This window comes from Anolis sagrei, chromosome 1 (genome assembly GCF_037176765.1).
Source record: "Anolis sagrei isolate rAnoSag1 chromosome 1, rAnoSag1.mat, whole genome shotgun sequence".
In the NCBI taxonomy this organism is placed as follows: domain Eukaryota; kingdom Metazoa; phylum Chordata; class Lepidosauria; order Squamata; family Dactyloidae; genus Anolis; species Anolis sagrei.
This window is the reverse complement of record NC_090021.1, coordinates 10544691-10565245: the sequence shown is the minus strand read 5'-3', so window position 1 is coordinate 10565245 and position 20555 is coordinate 10544691. Positions and strand designations below refer to the sequence as shown.

Genomic DNA, 20555 nt, shown 5'->3' with positions numbered 1-20555 from the left:
GGGATTGAACCAAACTTGGCACACAGAACTCCCATGACCAACAGAAAATACTGGAATTGTCTGGTGGGCATTGACCTTGAGTTTGGGAGTTGTAGTTCATGTACATCCAGAGAGCACTGTGGACTCAAACAATGATGAATCAGGACCAAACTTGGCACGAATCCTCAATATGCCCAAATGTGAATACTGGTGGAGTTTGGGGGAAATAAACCTTGACATTGGGGAGTTATTACTGGGATTTATAGTTCACGTACAATCAAAGAGCATTCTGAACTCCACCAATGATAGAATTGGGCCAAACTTCCAACACAGAACCCACATTGAAAATACAGTGTTTCCTGATGGTCTTTGGTGACCCCTCTGACACCCCCGAGACCCCCTCCCAGGGGTCCCGACCCACAGGTTGGGAAATGATGACATACATCACATACATGACATACATGAAGGAACTTATATAACAGGATGCCGGTCAATGCACCAATTCAACAGCCCACACTTGGGTCACAGCAATTTTGTTTTTTTACTGTCAAAATTAACAAGCAATGAAGAGGCACCTTCCAACTTCCTAGTTAAAAAATATCCTACATCAGAAAAAAAAAGAAAACAAAAACCGCAGATCAAACAGTCTGCAGAAAACAAAACATTAAGACTCAGAAAGAGACAAGTCCATAACCAGTCCGTCCAACAACAGGAAAAGGGAGAGTGAGGGGGTCGTCTCCATTCAGGAACCTCAGTTTGTTAGCAGCTGCTTCTAGAGGTGAAAGCTTCCAGTCCAAACAGGTTTGCACAAATTCAAGGTTTCAAGTCCCGGGACTTTTGTCAAGTCCTCCTAAGTCTGAATGTCTCTCCTTTCCAAAATGCAAATCTGTCTCAGTTCTCTCCCGTGTGAACGAATTCCTCCGCCGCCTGGGACACCGTGCTCAGATACTGCCAGCTCAGGGCCACCAGAAGCATGACGCAGGACAAGTAGATGGGGGAGTAATGGGTCCGAGAGACCAGCTCCCCCCCGGGCAAACTCATCGAGCGGACAGAGGCGACGATTTGCTGGGTTCTGCTGGAGGAAGGGTCTGTGCTGGGGATCTTCTGGTAGATCTGTCAAGAGAAGAGTCAACAACCAGTAATAATGATAATAATAATAATAATAATAATAATAACAACAACAACAACAACAACAAACCTTTATTTATACCCCGCTACCATCTCCCAAAGGACTCGGTGCAGCTTACAATAGGCCGAGACCCAATACAACAATGAAAGACAACAGCAATACATCAGTAATTAAAAAATCAAACAGTAAAAATTAACAATAAACACGACACAATTAAAACCAATGTCAGGGCCAAATGTAGTGGTTAAAAGTTTTTAAAAGCTGGGCATGACCGGGTAAAATGGATAGGTATTTGGCGAATAGGTAGGGCATGCGGACAGACGAGAAACCCAACCTTGCCACCAAAGTAGGAAAGAAACCAATAGCCAGACAACAAGAGATTGAGAACAACAACCTCCATGAACCCTTTACACCTATTGAATTCGACATGGCTCTCAATAAATGTAAAAATGGCAAAGCAGCTGGCCTGAATGATCTACGGATGGAACAAATCAAGAACTTTGGTCCCTAAGCAAGGCGCTGGCTGCTGGAGCTGATGAACAACTGCACTGCATCCTGTCAGATCCCCAAAATCTGGAGGAAAGCAAGAGTCATCGCCATCTTGAAGCCAGGCAAAGACCGTAATGACCCAAAAAGCTACAGACCAATATCCCTGTTGTGCCACCTCTACAAAGTTCTGGAGAGACTTATTTTGCATAGAATTACGGAAAAAATAGACCCCTGTCTGATTCCACAGCAAGCTAGCTTCAGGAAAGGCAAAAGCTGCACATCGCAAGTGCTGAACCTGACTCAGCACATAGAAGACCTAAATCTCTAGTAAAGTGCATTTGGGACAAAGTGCTTGTAGTTTCCTATTCTGGGAAGGCACACTGAATCATACAATCATAATGTTGGAAGAGACCTCATGGGCCATCCAGTCCAACCCCCTGCTAACAAGCAGGAAATCTGCATTTAAAGCACTCCCAACAGATCTACTCTCAAGCAACAGGATTCCGACTGAAGGATTTACTAGAAAGTTTTTTAAAAAACATTATCCTGTCCCTGACATCCAACTCACCTCTTCCACATACTGGTACATGATGGCTTTGACAGCCTGGATGTTGGTGGCATCCATCATCAATGTGACGGCTTGCCCCTTCCGGATCTTCACCACCCCTCGGAAGACCTGCTGGTTGTTGTAACAGGCTGCCAAGGTGGCAATGGCCATTACCTAAAACAGAAAAGAGATGGACATCACATAAAAAAGAGTCCAGCCAGGCATGTAGTTTGGGGGGGGGGGGGGGGCTTTCCCTCCAGCGCCTCCTCAATTACTTCTGGGGACCAAGTCACAGCAAGAGGCCCAGGGGCAACAAGGTGCCTCCTCCGCTGCTTCTGGAGCAGTAGCAGCCGAAGCCCGAAGGAGGAAGGTAAAGAGGGTGAGGAGGGAAGAAGAGCGGCAAGCGGCACCAAGAGGTCCAGGTGGCGACGAGGTGTCCCCTCCGCCGCTTTTGGAGCAGCAGAAGCAGCAAGGAGGAGGAAGGTAAAGAGGGTGAGGAGTCAGTGAGAGGGGGAGGGAGTGTCCCTACTTCGTGGAATTTTACTTATTGCGGGTGGTCCTGGAACGTAAGACCCGCGATAAGTGAGGGAACACTGCATAGGTGTCATGATGTCTAATGATGAGGAACAAAGTTGTAGTCCAGACCATATAAAATGACATGATGGGCTGGATTTCACCCACAAGCCTGGGTTTGAAGGAAGTGGTCTCTAGGCCTTCCAATGTCACTTCAATTCAATACCATTTGTTATTGTCAACAGTCTGCGTATCTATATAAGTCTGGGAATGTATCCTCCCTGGATATGGAGATCATACCATATAGTAGGTTCAAAGCTCCCTTATGATAAGAGTAACTTGATATAAACTTCAGACTGTTGTTGATATTCCTCTTCATTTGGGCATCTCAGAAAGTTAGGAGGACGGGAGATGCCGAGGGAGTGAAAGATAGCTCCAGCTACACCGCCATCTTTCCATCTCCCCACATTGTAAAATGCTTAAACTATTTCTGTTATTTAGACATTGTTCCTCTAATTTAAAATGGTCTGTACTGATTCCACCACAATCCACCCTTGATATGATACAACAAGTGGCATGATATAACTATTTGGCTGACATTGACATATTGCAATTGCAGTGAGATACATATGAGTAACTGCTCTGTATTAAGTAAGATTACATAATCTTATAAAACTATGCAAATTGTCTGGCCCCAGAACCCACCTTAAACAGCCAGCAGCCTGATATGTTCAGGGGCAATCAGGATACAGACAGAAGATGGTATTTCCAAACTGCTCCCACTACCAAGCGAGTCCACAACAATCAGAATAAGAACACCTGAGCTTCCGACCAATTTGTATAGCTTGCTGTCGACCTTTGCAGCCCAAAAGACAGCTGTATCTGTCAAGTAGGAAATTTAGGTACCACTTATGTGGGGAGGCTAATTTACGACACCATAAAAATCTCCAGCAAGCATGCAAAGAATGAGGAAGTGCTTCATCAGTGTCACAAATGGTCAGTGAAGCGACAGCTCCCCTGGTGGCCAGAATACCCTCATGAAAAAGCTGGGATGTTAAATTGCCTGTGTGTCTGTCTATATATGTTGTGTGTCTATGGCATTGAATGTTTGCTATGTATATGTACATTGTAATCTGCCCTGAGTCCCCTGTGGGGTGAGAAGGGAGGAATATAAATACTGTAAATAAATAAATAAATTCATGCCACGAACTTGCTTACTGGCAAGAGTGGGTTGGATCATCGATTCATCCTGAACATACCCTCCTTTGTGTGATCCAGCTCCTGAGTGTTTAGGTAGGAATGGAGGGGAGGGTTGGCAAAGAGGTCTTAACTATGTTGCAAAGACCTTCAGAGAGCACCCCAACCTACCTGGGGGATGGCACAGAAGTTGAAAACGCTCTGGTTCTTCAGTCGGGACAAGTATGTCAAGACGTCAGGGACGTGATGCAAGGCGTTGGTGATGAGCTCATTCATGCACTGGACGGCTTTATCGATGTTCTCGGGCTTGGCCAGATCTGACACCTTCTTTGCGTACTTGCTCCACACCTGGGAACACCCAAAGCATTAGGAACACCTAGCAAGCAAGGGTGGGTGGGATGTGGCAATGCCACACCTAGAAGTTTCCCACTCCACCCCTTCCCAAAAAAGATTTGAGAAATTCAGCCATTCTGATTTGCAGGCATGACTGCTGCAATTGCTGCATTATTCTTATATACATTAAAGCAGATTTATGGTGGATCTTGTGGCGATTTCTTCGGAGGTTTGCCATGCTGAGTTGCTGAGTAAGATTTCAACCCTGGTCCTAGTCCAATGCTCCAACAACTAAACCTGGATGGCCAAAATGCAGCTCTTGGACATGAGCTCCGAAGCCCATGATGGACCCTGCCACTTCCCCAACATCTCACAACTCTCAAGAAACATTTCTTTTTCATAGAATCATAGAGTTGGAAGAGACTTCATGGGCCATCCAGTCCAACCCCCTGCCAAGAAGCAGGAATATTGCATTCAAAGCACCCCTGACAGATGGCCATCCAGCCTCTGTTTAAAAGCCTCCAAAGAAGGAGCCTCAACCACACTCCAGGGCAGAGAGTTCCACTGCTGAACGGCTCTCATTAGAAAGTTCTTTCTAATGTTCAGATGGAATCTCCTCTCTTGTAGTTTGAAGCCATTGCTCCATTGCATCCTAGTCTCCAGGGAAGCAGAAAACAAGCTTGCTCCCCCCTCCCTGTGGCTTCCTCTCACATATTTATACACGGCTATCATATTTCCTCTCAGCCTTCTCTTCAGGCTAAACATGCCCAGCTCTTTAAGCCACTCCTCATAGGGCTTGTTCTCCAGACCCTTTATCATTTTAGTCGCCCTCCTCTGGACACATTCCAGCTTGTCAATATCTCTCTTGAATTGTGGTGCCCAGAATTGGACACAATATTCCACGTGTGGTCTAACCAAGGCGGAATAGAGCATGGGGAGCATGACTAGACACTATGCTCCTATTGATGCAGGCCAAAACCCTATTGGCTTTTTTTGCCGCCACATCACATTGTTGGCTCATGTTTAACTTTACAAAAAACTAACCCAAATATTAGGTTTTTTGCTCCTCCCCCCCCCCCCCCCCGAAATATGAAAAGCCTACTAAATATAATGAAACACTCTTCAGATACTTCTCCTCCCAGCTCAGATACCTCTCAGATACTTCTCCTCCCAGCTTTTCTTCCAAGTGTTCACAGAATGTAAAGAGACCCCAAGGGCAATCTGATTCAGCAACATTCCGATATATCAGTGGTTTCCAACCTGTGGTCCGTGGACCATCAATGATCTGCAAGAATTAAAATATGGTCCGCGGCCTCACCATTACTACACCATTGCAATGAGAGCAACTGGTCTCATGAAACCCTCTTATAGTGCCGAGGCAATAGGGATGTCAGGAGGGGAGAGGCTACCCATGAAAGGCTTGACAACGACCCTCCTAACTGCTGCTTCTCCTCCTCCTTCCTCCACATGGAACCGTTCCATCTGGTCCTAGGCCTGTTCCTGGAGTTATTTGGGGTTCCGATTCAGGAAATTTCATTGGTAAAACTGCTTCAGCTCTAGATTATTTAATATTATTTTGTATTTATTTATTTATTATTCAAACTTATATGCCGCCACTCCCCTGGGGCTCGGAGTGGCTTACAAGAACAGGCTAAAATTGAACACAATTTAAAAACAATCAGAGATCAAAGCCCCGTCGAAATAGATAGGTCTTACATGCCCTGCGGAAAGCTGATAAGTCCCGCAAGGCATGGACTTCAGGTGGCAGAGTATTCCAGAGTCATGGTGCCACTGCTGTGAAGGCTCTGCGTCTGGTTGCTGTTAGACGCAAGGTCTTGACACTGGGAATTTCCAATAGATCTTGGTCCTCAGAACGGAGGGATCTCTGTGGTTGGTAGGGGGTGAGGCGGTCCCTCAGGTACATCAGCCCCAGACCATGCAAGGCCTTAAAGGTGAGTACCATCACTTTGAAAGTGATCCGGTGCTCAATTGGTAACCAATGCAGCTGTAGTAAGATTGGTGTTATGTGGCATCTCATCGGAATTCCCGCAAGAAGCTGAGCAGCTGCATTTTGTACCAGCTTGAGTTTCCAGATCACCGACAGAGGAAGGCCAATATAGAGAGAATTACAGTAGTCCAGTCTTGAGATGACTGTGGCCTGGATCACCGTAGCTAGGTCGTCCCTGGACAGGGAGGGGGCCAGCCGTCTAGCCTGCCGCAGGTGAAAGAAGGCGGTTCTGCTCACAGCGGAGACCTGGGCCTCCATCGTCAGCAGAGGGTCCAAAAGGACTCCCAGACTCTTTACCAACGATGACGGGCGTAGCGCCTCGCCATCCAGGGTAGGCAGCTGGATATCCCCACTGCCTGGTTGACCCAGCCATAGGATCTCCGTCTTTGCTGGATTCACCCTCAACCTGCTGGAATGCAGCCATCCAGTCACGGCCTCGAGGCACTGATGGAAACAATCGGGTACAGAGTCCAGTCGGCCTTCTATCTTCAGCACAAGCTGAGTGTCATCAGCGTACTGGTAACACTCAAGCCCAAAATCTCGAACCAGCTGAGCAAGTGGTCGCATATAGATGTTAAATAACAGAGGGGAGAGAATGGCCCCCTGAGGAACCCCACAAGATAGAGGGGTCCTCTCAGAGACCAGGCCTCCCCTCTCCACTCGCTGTCCACGGTTGTGAAGAAAGGAAATATGGTTTTTTGTGGGCAAGCAGATGGCAACTACTGGATGGCATATATTCCGTATCAGAAACTAGAGCTGATGTGGTTTATCCAATGCAGTTTTCTGAATTAGCACCCCCAGATAACCAAACCAAATCTAAAGTTGACCAAAAACTGATTCGTAACCCTTTTGGTACTAATATTAGAGAGTAGTCCCTGGTCAATGTGGTCACTGGTCAAAAAAAAACTTGGGAACCATTGCTATATATAAAGCCATGGCCAATCCACATCCATCTTTTTCCTGCTCCTCCAAAATCTGCCCTTGCTCCTGGCAATGGCCAAATCCCGACTCCTCTGTGCTCCTATGCACCAAGATCAACGAATTCAGAAGAGGGAACCTGGTTCCGATCCGCATCCTTTCTGAGTGGCTCACCCAGGTGAAATAAATGTATCAAAATAGCAGGTATTGTTTCTGCACTTTTGTAAGGGAGGAAAAAAACAACAGTATTGCTACTAATGCTCAACTGCAAACTATTTTCCTGTACTTTAGTACCTTTAACTTGGTTCTACCCTCTGTGCAGGAAAGAACAAACATGCACCCTCCCTCTTTTTGACAGTCCTTGAGATATTTAAAGAGTAAAGGGTACACTCCGGTTCTGGAAATCCAATGTGACACAAGTGATTGGAATGCTGGACTAAGACTCTGGAGATCCCCCTCAGCTTTGGAAACCTCTGGGCAATTTTGGGAAGGCCACACTCTCAATCCCAGAAAACCACACAAGAGGTTTGCTTGGCTCTCCATAAGTTACAAATGACTTGAAGGCACAACAACAAACTGTGCTATCACTCTGACTTCTTCAGTTTTAGATTGTTTTGTTGTCGAAGGCTGTCATGGCCAGAATCACTGGGATGCTGTGAGTTTTCCGGGCTGTATGGACATGTTCCAGAGACATTCTCTCCTGACGTTTCACCCACATCTATGGGAGGCATCCTTAGAAGTTGTGAAGTCTACTAGAAGCCAGGAAAATGGGGTTTATATATCTGTGAAACATCCAGGGTGGGAGAAAGAACTCTTGTCTGTTGGAGGCAAGTGTGAATGTTGCTAATTAGCCACCTTGAGCAACACTCAAAAAACAGGAATTTCAGACAAGAAACAATCAGGGCCAGCTAACACCTCCCAACAAAGGTTCCCCCCCCCCCCAAGGCAGGAAGCAGACTGATTTTGAAGCTGAAAGGCCATTCAATGCTAACGAAGGTGGCCAATTTGCAACATTCACACTTGCCTCAGGCCAGCCCCCCCCCCCCCCCGAAATTCTCATGGTGGTTCGCGTAAAGGCCTTACTGGTGCATTATTTAAACTGTTATGTTTATTCATATCATGATCTGATCACCATACTCAATATACACCATATGGATGGGGGTATTGGGGTAACGATACAAAAGGTTTGCTAGGGTAGACCCTCTTTCACTCAGACTCACCCCCCCCCCGAAACAAACTCAGCCCCCCCAAAACAAAATACTGGCTACGGATCTGCCTCAGGCAGACAAGAGTTCTTTCTCCCACCCTGGATATTCCCCAGATATATAAACCCCATTTGTATAGTTTCCAACAGACCTCACAACCTCTGAGGATGCCTGCCATAGATGTAGTTGAAACGTCAGGAGAGAGTGCTTCTGGAACATGGCCATACAGCACAGAAAATTCACAGCAACCTTCAATTGTTTTGTCTGACTTTCCCTCCCGGCCTGACTTTTTTCTCCAGCTCAGGTCTTAAATCACTGTCTTCTGGGCAATACCATTGTTTTCAAATTAACCGAATAAGCAAGCCAGCGATTAGAGATGATGGGGACTGAATTCAATCTACCATCTGCCACTCAACGGTGGTCCTTTCCCAGCTCAAATGTCATTTGCCTCTCTTCCCTGGCATTGGTCCAACCCTTACTTTCCTTACCTCCCGAGGCCAAAACTCTCTGCCCACGAGTTGGTCTTCATAGTAATCCCGGATGATGTTGGTTTTCTGCAGGAAAAGCCCCATGGAGTTTGCGAGCTCCGTGTCCTGGCCAACAATAGGGTCCTCCAGCTTGGATGCAGAGAAGAGCTGAGAGAGGCCGATCCCCACCAGGCCGGCCACGTAGTGACAATACTAGAGAGGTTCAAAAATGCCAAGAGTTAAGGTATATAGGCTGGGCAAAGTGAGACCCTAGAAATACTTTTGTTTATAGTTACACCTCCTCACTTGTGGGGTCAACTTTTGCTATTTTGATAGTTCATGGATTTGAGTAATATGATCTTCCTAGGAATCTCTATAGCGCAGGGATGGGCAAAATTCAGCCGCTCGGGTGTTTTGGACGTCAACTCCCACAATTCCTAACAGCCTACCTAAAAATAAAATAAAATACCAAGATACTAATTTTTTTTATGGCTCCGGCCCAGTGTACCTGTCCGAACGTATTTCCTTCTACGTCCCGCCTGGGAATTTAAGATCTTCTGGAGAGGCCCTGCTCTCAGCCCTTGTCACAAACAAGACTGGTGGGGATGAGGGACAGGGCCTTCTCAGTGGTGGCTCCCCGCCTGTGGGGAAATTAGATCATCACAATCCCTCCTCTCTTTTAAGAAGGAAATTAAAAACATGGATATGGGACCAGTCCTTTGGGTGATCTGGCAGACTGACAACGACAATGACGACAAGAGCTATGGAAACGGATTATGATAAGCCGAATGGATTTATGAATTACAGAACTCGGCGAAACGAGGGCCACCAGGCTGGTTTCTTTTCTAGTAGATTTCATTGTATTAACTCAATGTTTTAATTATTTATAATTACTGTTGTTGTGTATTTTATTGTGTTTAATTGTAGGCATCGAATATGTGCCAGCTGGAAGCCACCCTGAGTCCCCCCTAGGGCGTTGAGAAGAGCGGGGTAAAAATACCCAAAATAAATAATCATATCATCATCATATCATATTTAATTCCTTTAACTCCAACGGTGCCGTTTGTGTTTCTGCCTGGCCTGGGTCTTGACATAATTACTATTTAATCGCTCTCCATCCGAGAATGCTCTAGGCAATTTACAGCTAAATTGTAAAAGATAAAATACATACATACAGAAATTAAAAATTTACAGAGATCTAATGCTCTAGTGAAAAGCCAGGTCTTAAGTGCTAGAGTAAAAGGCCCTAAGTCACGCATGGCTCTCATGTAGGGTGGCAAGTAGTTCCATAAGGCAGGGGCAGAAATAGAAAAAGCCCTGCATCTGGTCCTTTCCAAGTGCACTTCTCTAGGACCCGGTATATAGAGTAAGTTGTGCTGAGCTGGTCGTTGCGACCTCCGATGGTGGGAGAAGGAGAGGCGGTCCCTAAGGTACGATGGACCCTGGCCATAAAGAATTTTAAAGGTCAGAACTAACATCTTAGACAGGCCACGGTACTCAGTTGGAAGCCAATGTAAATGTTGGAGCACTGGTGTTATATTTCATGGGCATTCTTGTGAGTAACCTGGCTGCCGGATTCTGAACAATACGGAGCTTTCAGGTCGTAGACATAGGAAGGCCAGCATACAGGGTGTTGCAATAGTCCAGCCTAGACGTGACCGTGGCGTGGATGACAGCTGCCAGAGCCTCATCAGATAGGTAAGGTGCCAGTTGCCTCGCTTGTCGTAGATGGAAAAAGGCCTGTTTGCTGGCAGCAGCAACCTGAGTTTCCATTGTCAGCGGTGAATCCAGGACGACACCTAAGCTCTTAACTGTGGTCGATGGAGATAGGGCAGCACCATCGAAGGTGGGTAGCAAATGGGTCAGACCTGCCGGGCGGCCATGCCAGAGAATCTCAGTCTTCGCCTGGTTCACCTTCAGCACGCAGTCAGTTCGACAGAGCTTCCAGACATAGGGTGAAATTGTCTGGAATTGACGTTGCCCCAGGAGCAGAAGGAGTTGGGTATCGTCCCGCATATTGGTAGCAGTCCAAGCCGAAACTCCAAGCCAAACTAGCAAGGGGTCTAACGTAGATGCTGAAGAGAAGAGGAGAGAGAATTGCACCTTGGGGGACCCCACATAGGAGGGGGGATCTATCGAAGACTTGATCCATGTACTATTACCATCTGGAATATTGTGTCCAATTTTGGGCAGCACAATTCAAGAGAGATATTGACAAGCTGGAATGTGTCCAGAGGAGGGCGACTAAAATGATCAAGGGTCTGGAGAAAAAGGCCCTATGAGGAGCGGCTTAGGGAACTGGGCATGTTTAGCCTGAAGAAGAGAAGGCTGAGAGGAGATATGATAGCCATGTATAAATATGTGAGAGGAAGCCACAGGGAGGAGGGAGCAAGCTTGTTTTCTGCTTCCTTGGAGACTAGGATGCGAAACAATGGCTTCAAACTACAAGAGAGGAGATTCCACCTGAACATGAGGAAGAACTTCCTGACTGTGAGAGCCGTTCAGCAGTGGAACTCTCTGCCCCGGAGTGTGGTGGAGGCTCCTTCTTTGGAAGCTTTTAAGCAGAGGCTGGATGGCCATCTGTCAGGGGTGATTTGAATGCAATATTCCTGCTTCTTGGCAGGGGGTTGGACTGGATGGCCCATGAGGTCTCTTCCAACTCTTTGATTCTATGATTCTATTATTTATTTAATAATAAATAAATGCGTTAATTGAGGTATAATTGTACTAATGTGGGGAAGAAATAAACTAAAAAAGCATCTTTCCTAACGGGTGGCAGGTTTTGAAATCTTTTGGCTTGATCTCTCTGTTTGGATCCTTAACGAATGCTGCTTGGTTGCTGGAAAGTGGTTTGCGATGCAATCTCTTCCCCTTGGCATCGCTTTCAGAAGCCTTGTTTCTCTGGGCGTACAATGGGAGTAGTTTTTCCCCCTGAGGACAGGTGTGTGCAGATAGGCACAGTACCTGCCTGAACCTGCTTGAGAATGCCAGCCCAGGTATTTATTTGCATATATACTTGGCATTCCACAGGTGCTATTGGGTTCGCTGCTCCTGCCTTTCACCCCCTTTTTTCCCCTTTCACTCCCCCTCATTTGTTTTCTCCTTTCCTCCCTCCCTATCTGCTCCTTTTCCTTCTTTTTCTCATTCTTTTCCCCTTCCTTCCCTTTTCTTTCATCTCCAGTTCTGAGACGGCCAACCTCACAATGTCTCGATGGCAACATGACTCTGTTTGTGATTATTTCCTTCCTCTCTCCCTCCCCTTCATACACATGTCACCTTTCTTTCCAAGTGACACCAGCAACAGCCAATCCATTGATATCAAGGTGTTACTTATTTATTTACCATATTCCTGTCCTTCCCTATCTCACCCCAAGAGGGTCTCAGAGCAGTTTACAGCTTGTCACAATTCGATGCCACATCAAAACATAAACATAACAGATTACACATACATTAAACATTAAATCATCTATATAAATAAAAATGTAATGTTCGTTTGTGGGATTAACAGAACTCAAAAACCACTGGACGAATTGACCCCAACACCTAACAACCCAATGTATGTCCTTCACTCCAAAAAATTGATTTTGTAATTTGGGAGTTGTAGTTGCTGGGATTTATAGTTCACCTACAATCAAAGAGCATTCTGAACCCCACCAACGATGGAATTGAACCAAACGTAGCCTAACAGGACTCCCATGACCAACAGGAAGCACAAGAAGGGTTTGGTTAGAATTGACCTTGAGTTTGGGAGTTGTAGTTCACCTACATCCAGAGAGCACTATGGACTCAAAGAATGATGGATCTGGCCCAAACTTGGCACAAATATTCCATATGCCCAAATATGAACACAGATGGAGTTTGGGGAAAATAGACCTTGACATTTGGGAGTTGTAGTTACTGAGATTTGTAGTTCTGCATGTTCCAGAGTGGGCAAACCAGGCAATCACCACATTAACACTGACAAAGAAACAGCAAGAAATAGTATTTACCCACAAGCATCAAGACATTACATATATTAGAAACCAACACTTTCTCATTATTTTCTTTTCCAGAACACCAGACAGGGCCATAGCAACGCGTGGCAGGGGATGGCTAGTTAACCATAAAACAGTAACACATAAATACAAATTAATACAAATTAAAACAGGATTTAAAACAGCAATTAAAACAACCACAGAGTCCGTAATTAGAGCCCATGAGCCGTTCCAGTCTATTCCAGTCAAATTTCAAAAAAAATAAACAATACCTTTCTCAAATAACTCGGGCACCGCCGGGCCCCCAGGTTGGTAAATAATAAGGGAAAGTCCTCTTCTGAGGATTGTGAAGCTTCATTATGTTCACGTAAAGGGAAATAGTATTTCAAATAGGCATGAATTAAGCCAAACTACAAGCCTAATTCTTCTTTTATTCTATCTCATGAGAATTTTTCACTACAGACATAAGTTCGAAGTAAGCTTCCAACCCCATTCTGACCCCATCTACAGTACCATATAGATGAGGTCCAAGTCTTTTCGTCTGGCAGGTGAAGACAAATGTGTTGTCTTCACCTGTAGCTATGACAGCTAGATAGTAGCCAGATGCATTAAATCACTACAGATCGAGAGGTCATGAGTTCGAAGCCAGCCCGTGTCAGAGTGAGCTCCTGACCATTAATAGTCTAGCTTTGCTGTTGACCTATGCAGCCCAAAAGACAGTTGCATCTGTCAAGTAGGAAATTTGGGTACTGCTTTATGTGGAAAGACTAATTTACGACATCATAAAAACCTTCCAGCAGCATGCAGAAGAAAAAAGAAGTGCTCCATGAAAGGACTCAGTGTCACAACTGGATGGTGAAGTGGCAGCTCCCCCTGCGGCCAGAACGGAGCATACCCTCATGAAGCCGGAAAAAGCTGGAATGTTAAATTGCCTCTGTGTCTGTCTATATATGTTGTATGTCTAAATGGCATTGGATGTTTGCCATGTATATGTGCATCAGGAGTTGATATCCACCATGAACATTTTCCTGGGGAAAGCACTGACCTTGTCCCATTCTTTCTCCGATTCCACCTTCTTCTCCAAGAATTCGGCCATCCCGAGGCCCATCTTGTGGCAAATGTCGGCGATCACATCCCGATAGACCTTGGCCAGGTTCCGAAACTCCAAGGAGATCTGGGGCACAAAAGGAAAATAAACTAAATCTCCAAACAGATGCAGGACAAATACAGTTCACGGATGCTGGCTGACACTTTTATCTGCAAAGCCCAAACAGGGCATTTCAAAAAGTTGGAGCCAATTTGAAATCACTGTATCTCTGAAACCATATACCACTCATGAATGAAACTCTTACCACATGAAAGGGTGAGGCATTGAGCTTCAAATGATTATTGCAAGATGCCCAAAGCCATTCACAATATGAGGCATTTTGTGTTTAGCAAGACTGAATCCGTAATTGCAATGCAGCATATGTTGCAAAAATATTTGCTCATTGATCTTGTACCTTTTTGTGGAATTGTATCATGTTTCCATTATGAAATATACTGCTTTGAAATTGGGTCAATCATTTTGAAACACCCTGTATAATCCTAGACTACTTTAATGTTAAGTAGACAAGTCCACTCTGTTGGTGGGGCCAAGTCAGCCTGTTGGACCACCCATGGTCTGTTTGGGCTGTACAAAATCAGGAAAATATAAAATAAAGTGCCTGGAAATCCACTTCTGACTGGGAAACACCCTATCTATCTATCTACCTATATATTCCACAGTACAGTGAGTCTTTGGCACAGGTATCTGCTAGGTTTTGGTTCCAACACACACACACCGCGGACATTGAAGACCAAAAGTATATAATCTATATAAATAAAAATGTAATGTTTGTTTTTGGGATTAACATAACTCAAAAACCATTGGACGAATTGCTGCCAAATTTGGCCAGAAGATACCTACTAACCCAAGGAGTGACCATCACTCAAAAAAATTGATTCTGTCATCTGAGAGGTGTAGTTGTGGGATTTATAGTTCACCTACAATCAAAGAGCATTCTGAACCCCACCATTGATGGAATTGAAGCAATCTTAGCACACAGAACTCCCATGACAAACAGATAAGAGTGGGCCACAGCAACGCGTGGCAGGGGGCGGCTAGTAAATAAATAAATATCCCTGTTTTCCTCTGAAGTTCCTCTTCAGGTGGCAAAAGGAAATAAGACTGTTTCACTTCACTCTAAAAGGGACTGTGGAGGTCAGTGGAGGTATTTGGGCACAGAACACACTAATCCACACAATATCCACAGTATTAAAATACACAACAATAATGCAGAAGAGGAGTGATGCCGCAGCTGTGCCATCGGGACCATTGCACATGAAGCATGACTGTTTCACAAGTTGAGGAAAAGGCTCCCCTAGGATAATGGGAACGCAAGGAAAGAGGGCAAAGGCCCCAGAAAAAGCCATGGCACATTGGTAATCCAGATTGGAGGACATGTGTGCCCCAAGTCAAGCAGGAAATATGTCCCACATTTTGCAGTGCTCTGCTGTGCTGTGCAAACCCCATTACACAACATGGTATCTTGTGTAATGCTCTATTGTGCATTGTTTTACTCCTCCACTCCCAATACAAAAGCATGTGGTGATGATTGGAGAATATGGTAAACAAAGCAAGCATATACACCGAAGATCAGAGCAGGCGATGGCTCACCGTTGGGAAATCTTCCAGCACTTGCTTGTCCTTCTCGTTGCTCTCCATGAACCGCCAATCCGGCTGATAAAGGTAGGAGTGGAAATTGTGCAACATGGGGACCTTGGTTTCCAAGTTGATCGTCATGTCATCCTCCACTGTGTCTAAAGCCCGGAGGACCAAATAGAAGATGCAAACGGCATGGCTGTAGAGACAGGAGAGAAGAAGGTCATTCGTGACTTGGATGCCAATGGGGAGGAAAGAGAATAAGCCTTTCCCTTGAAGCCCAATCCAAGAATTTCAAGCCACTCAAAATACAATGGAACAATTCTTAGTAAGAAGGCCTGTACGACCTGTGGGACAAAGTCTGTATTATTAAACCATGACCCAGTGAAATGTCCTAGGTCTTAATAGAAAGATGGGTTTTCGCTACTGTAGCATCCACTGGGTGAAATAATCTCCCCACTTAAATCACTGCAAAATGTTTCTACAAGTAATAACTTACATTAGAAATTTGAAATTGAACATTTTAATTATTTTATTATGATTTTTTAAAATATTATTTGAATAATAAGATATCTATATTTGGACAAAATTAAAGGAAATAGAATAAGTATGGACAGGACAAGGAAACGCAGGGAACTGACCAAGAGGCCTCTTGAAGCTTTACCCACAAAACATAACGCAAAAAAAATCCAAATAGCAGGCAAAATTACCTGCTCAAGTATGCAGGGAAAGTCAGGACTAAACTGAAAGATACAAACCGAATATATCACCAGTCCAAGATGATATATCAGGTTTCAAAAGTATATCAATAACCAGAACTTCAGATCCTCATGTCCCAGGACAGCGTAGAATCCTAGAGTTAGAAGAGACCTTGTGGGCCATCCAGTCCAACCCCCTGCCAAGAAGCAGGAAAATTGCATTCAAAGCACCCCAGATAGATGGCCATCCAGCCTCTGCTTAAAAGCCTTCAAAGAAGGAGCCTCCACCACACACCAGGACAGAGAGTTCCACTACTGAACAGATCTCACAGCTTGTTTTCTGCTTCCCTGCAGAAATGCAATGGAACAATGGCTTCAAACTACAAAGAGGAGATTCCATCTGAACATGAGGAAGAACTTCCTGACTGTGAGAGCCGTTCAGCAGTGGAACTCTCTGCCCCGGAGTGTGGTGGAGGCTCCTTCTTTGGAAGCTTTTAAGCAGAGGCTGGATGGCCATTTGTCAGGGGTGATTTGAATGCAATATTCCTGCTTCTTGGCAGGGGGATGGACTGGATGGCCCACGAGGTCTCTTCCAACTCTTTGATTCTATGATTCTATGATATTTACACATGGCTATCATATCTCCAGCCTTCTCTTCTTCAGGCTAAACATGCCCAGCTCCTTAAGCCGCTCCTCATAGGGCTTGTTCTCCAGGCCCTTGATCATTTTAGTCGCCCTCCTCTGGTCACATTCCAGCTTGTCAATATCTCTCTTGAATTGTGGTGCCCAGAATTGGACACAATATTCCAGGTGTGGTCTAACTAAAGCAGAATAGAGCATGGGGAGCATTACTTCCCTAGATCTAGACACTATGCTCCTACTGATGCAGGCCAAAATACCATTGGCTTTTTTTGCCTCCACATCACATTATTGTCTCATGTTTAACTTGTTGTCCACGAGGACTCCAAGATCTTTTTCACATGTACTGCTCTCGAGCCAGGCATTGTCCCCCATTCTGATTCTTTGCATTTCGTTTTTTCTGCCAAAGTGGAGTATCTTGCATTTGTCACTGTTGAACTTCATTTTGTTAGTTTTGGCCCATCTCTCTAATCTGTCAAGATCGTTTTGAATTCTGCTCCTGGGGAGAATCACCCTCTGGGTTTTTTCACTTAAGCAATTACAGATCCACTAATCGTAGTTTTGCTTAGCCCACATTTGAATAGTTTGTTTGCCAGAAAGTCGTGGGAGACCTTGTCAAAGGCTTTACTGAAATCCATGCTAACCATGATTAATACCTTGGCTTTGCTATCCTCGAGTCTTGCTTTCTTCTTGCTTTCTTTAAGCCCGCCAAATCACTGCATCTTATTAAGACGCAGTCATGCAGCAGGCTTGCTTTCCAGGATTAGCAGTCAGGGCAGCTCTGCCCGAAGCACCTTTCTCACTTCATTTTAATACAGATTAAGAATCTGGCAAGAGAAATAATTATTTCTCTTGCCAACTTGTTAATCTTCATTAAAATTATCATAATCCAGAAATCTTGCCCTGAGTGTTGTTCTTGGAATATGTAACTGATCCCCTTCGTGGGCCAGATCTAATTTCATTCTTTCGGTTTCAACAACTCACTCTGCCTTTGCTTCTCAATTAAACCCTGCATGGATTGGACACTTGGGCCTCAGGTTGACCCCTTACAAGTGGATTGTGGTTGGGTTGTTGTGGTTAAAGTGACAGACCCTACACATACTTGACAGGGACAGAGGGAGATGGCACATGTAATATACCAGTATAAATCATTGGCCTTACAATCAGTTGCTGCTCTTACATATACTATAATTGGTTCTTTCCTCTCAATGACTACCCCATCTCTATTCCAGCTCTTTCCCTGTCACTGTTGAATCCCTGTTTTTGTTACACTGCTTTCCTTTTGCAGCATTCACCGTCTTCTGCTGCTCCAGGACACAGATCCATGGAAAAGTGTGAATTTAGGAAGATATTCCTGACAATTAGAGCTGTTGAATAGTGGAATACGCTGCCTCGGATGTGGCAGAGTCTGCTTCCTAAACAAAAGCTGAATGGCCATCTGCCAGGAGGGCTTTGATTGTGTCTTCATACATAGCAGAATGGAGTTGGAGTGGATGGTCTCTTCTAACTCTAGGATTCTATAGTTCTTTCTTTTGTTTACCCAGTCCCTCCTCTTTTCCTCCTTGTTCTCATTCCTTGTAAAAAGAAAACTATATATGAATTATGAGGATGTTGAAGACATAGTTTCTGTGACTACAGTACAGGCAATGAAACTTCATCGCAGAAAGGCATCAGACACTCCTCAGCTGATCCTACACAAACAGTGTGGGCATGCCTACAACAGGCAAACTAACAGCAGCTGCCTCTGTAACTTGTTACTGGACCCTTCTACAATGGGCCCTTCCACACATTATTATTTATTTACAGCTTTTATATTCCGCCTTTCTCACCCTGCAAGGGGCTCAGGGTGTACATATATATGGCAAACAGTGTACATATATATGGCAAACATTCAATGCCAATTTGACACACAACATATACAGACATACACAGAGGCTATTTAACTTTTTCCGGCCGCCAGGGGAGCTGTCGCTTTCATCATCCATCTGCGACACTGTTGAAGTATTTCCGCATTCCCCGCATGCTTTTTTGCTGGAGTGCTTTGCTGGAGTCTTTTTTATGGCCTCATAAATTAGTTAATTTAGCCTCCCCACACAAGGTGGTACCTAATTTTCCTACTTGACAGATGCAACTGTCTTTAGGATTCCAAAGGTCGACAACAGGCTACACAATTGGTTGGAAGCCCACTCCAACCCGGGCTGAATTATGAGGATGTTGAAGACATAAAGAAAAACAGACTTTCTGTGACTACGGTACATGCAATGAAACTTTGTCTTAGAAAGGCATTGGACACTCCTCAGCTGATCCTACTCAAACAGTGTGGACATGCCTACAACAGGCAAAGTAACAGCAGCTGCCTCTGTAACTTGTTACTGGGCCCTTCTACAATGGGCCCTTCCACACAGCCCTATATCCCAGAATATCAAGGAGGAAAATCCCACAGTATCTGCTTTGAAGTGGATTATCTGAGTCTACATTCAGATAATGTGGGATTTTCTGCCTTGGTATTCTGGGGGCCTTCCACATAGCCCTATATCCCAGCTGTATAAAATCCCACATTATCTGCTTTGAGCTGAGTTGAATGGTAGTGTGAACTCAGTTAACCCATTTCAAAGCACATATTGTGGATTATCTGCTTTGTGGAAGGGGCCTAGGACACAATGGAGAAATTCAGATAATAGAATCCTAGTTGGAAGAGACCTTTTAGTAATCTACATTTTCGCACCCGGCACCAACTGCTATTCTGGGCCAGAGTGAAGAGACAGGGGCAGAAAACATCTTGTCTCCTGTGCTTTGCTAATAATATAATATATTGTATATACATATAATATTTATATGGAGGCTAATATTTATATGGAGGAGCCCCCGGTGGCGCAGTGGGTTAAAGCACTGAGCTGCTGAGCTTGTTGATCGAAAGGTCGCAGGTTCGATTCCGGGGAGCGGCGTGAGCTTCCGCTGTCAGCCCTAGCTTCTGCCAACCTAGCAGTTCGAAAACATGCAAATGTGAGTAGATCAATAGGTACCGCTCTGGCGGGAAGGTAACGGCGCTCCATGCAGTCATGCCGGCCACATGACCTTGGAGGTGTCTACGGACAACGCTGGCTCTTCGGCTTAGAAATGGAGATGAGCACCACACCCCAGAGTCAGACATGACTGGACTTAATGTCAGGGGACTACCTTTACCTTTACCTTAATGTAATACAATATAATACTTCCAAGAAGCAGGAAAATCACATTCAAAGCACCTCCGACAGAAGGCAATCTAGTCTCTGCTTAAAAGCCTCCACCACATTCAGGGGCAGAGAGTTCCACTGCTGAATGCCTCACAGTTAGGAAGTTCTTCCTCATGTTCATAGAATCATAGAGTTGGAAGAGACTTCATGGGCCATCAAGTCCAACCCCATTCTGCCAAGCAGCAGGAAAATTGCATTCAAAGCACCCCTGACAGACGGCTATCCAGCCTCTGTTTAAAAGCTTCCAAAGAAGGAAACTACCACACTGCAGAGTAGAGTTCCACTGCTGAACGGCTCTCACAGTCATGAAGTTCTTCCTAATGTTCACATGGAATCTCCTTTCTTGTAGTTTGAAGCCATTGTTCCACGTCTAAGTCTCCAGGGCAGCAGAAAACATGTTTGCTCCCTCCTCCTTATGACTTCCTCTCACATATTTATAAATGGCTATCATGTCTCCTCTCAGTCTTCAACTTCTGCAGGCTAAACAAGTCCAGCTCTTTAAGCCGCTCCTCACAGGGCTTGTTCTCCAGACCCTTAATCATT

General features: G+C 45.0%; 1 protein-coding gene across 4 annotated transcripts in view; it reads right to left on the bottom strand.

The window, feature by feature from the left end:
• Nucleotides 1-501: 501 nt before the first annotated feature.
• LOC132761613 (squalene synthase-like) overlaps nt 502-20555 on the bottom strand; it is a 38096-nt gene continuing 18042 nt past the window's right edge. For all 4 annotated transcript variants that reach the window (XM_060754640.2, XM_067462748.1, XM_067462749.1 and 1 more), the window contains 6 exons: nt 15458-15641; nt 13805-13933; nt 8807-8998; nt 4026-4202; nt 2166-2318; nt 502-1092 (listed from right to left, as the gene is read on the bottom strand). In XM_060754640.2, the coding sequence (XP_060610623.2) occupies nt 871-1092; nt 2166-2318; nt 4026-4202; nt 8807-8998; nt 13805-13933; nt 15458-15641 (1057 nt within the window). In that variant the 3' untranslated portion in view covers nt 502-870. The remainder of the gene's footprint in view (nt 1093-2165; nt 2319-4025; nt 4203-8806; nt 8999-13804; nt 13934-15457; nt 15642-20555) is intronic.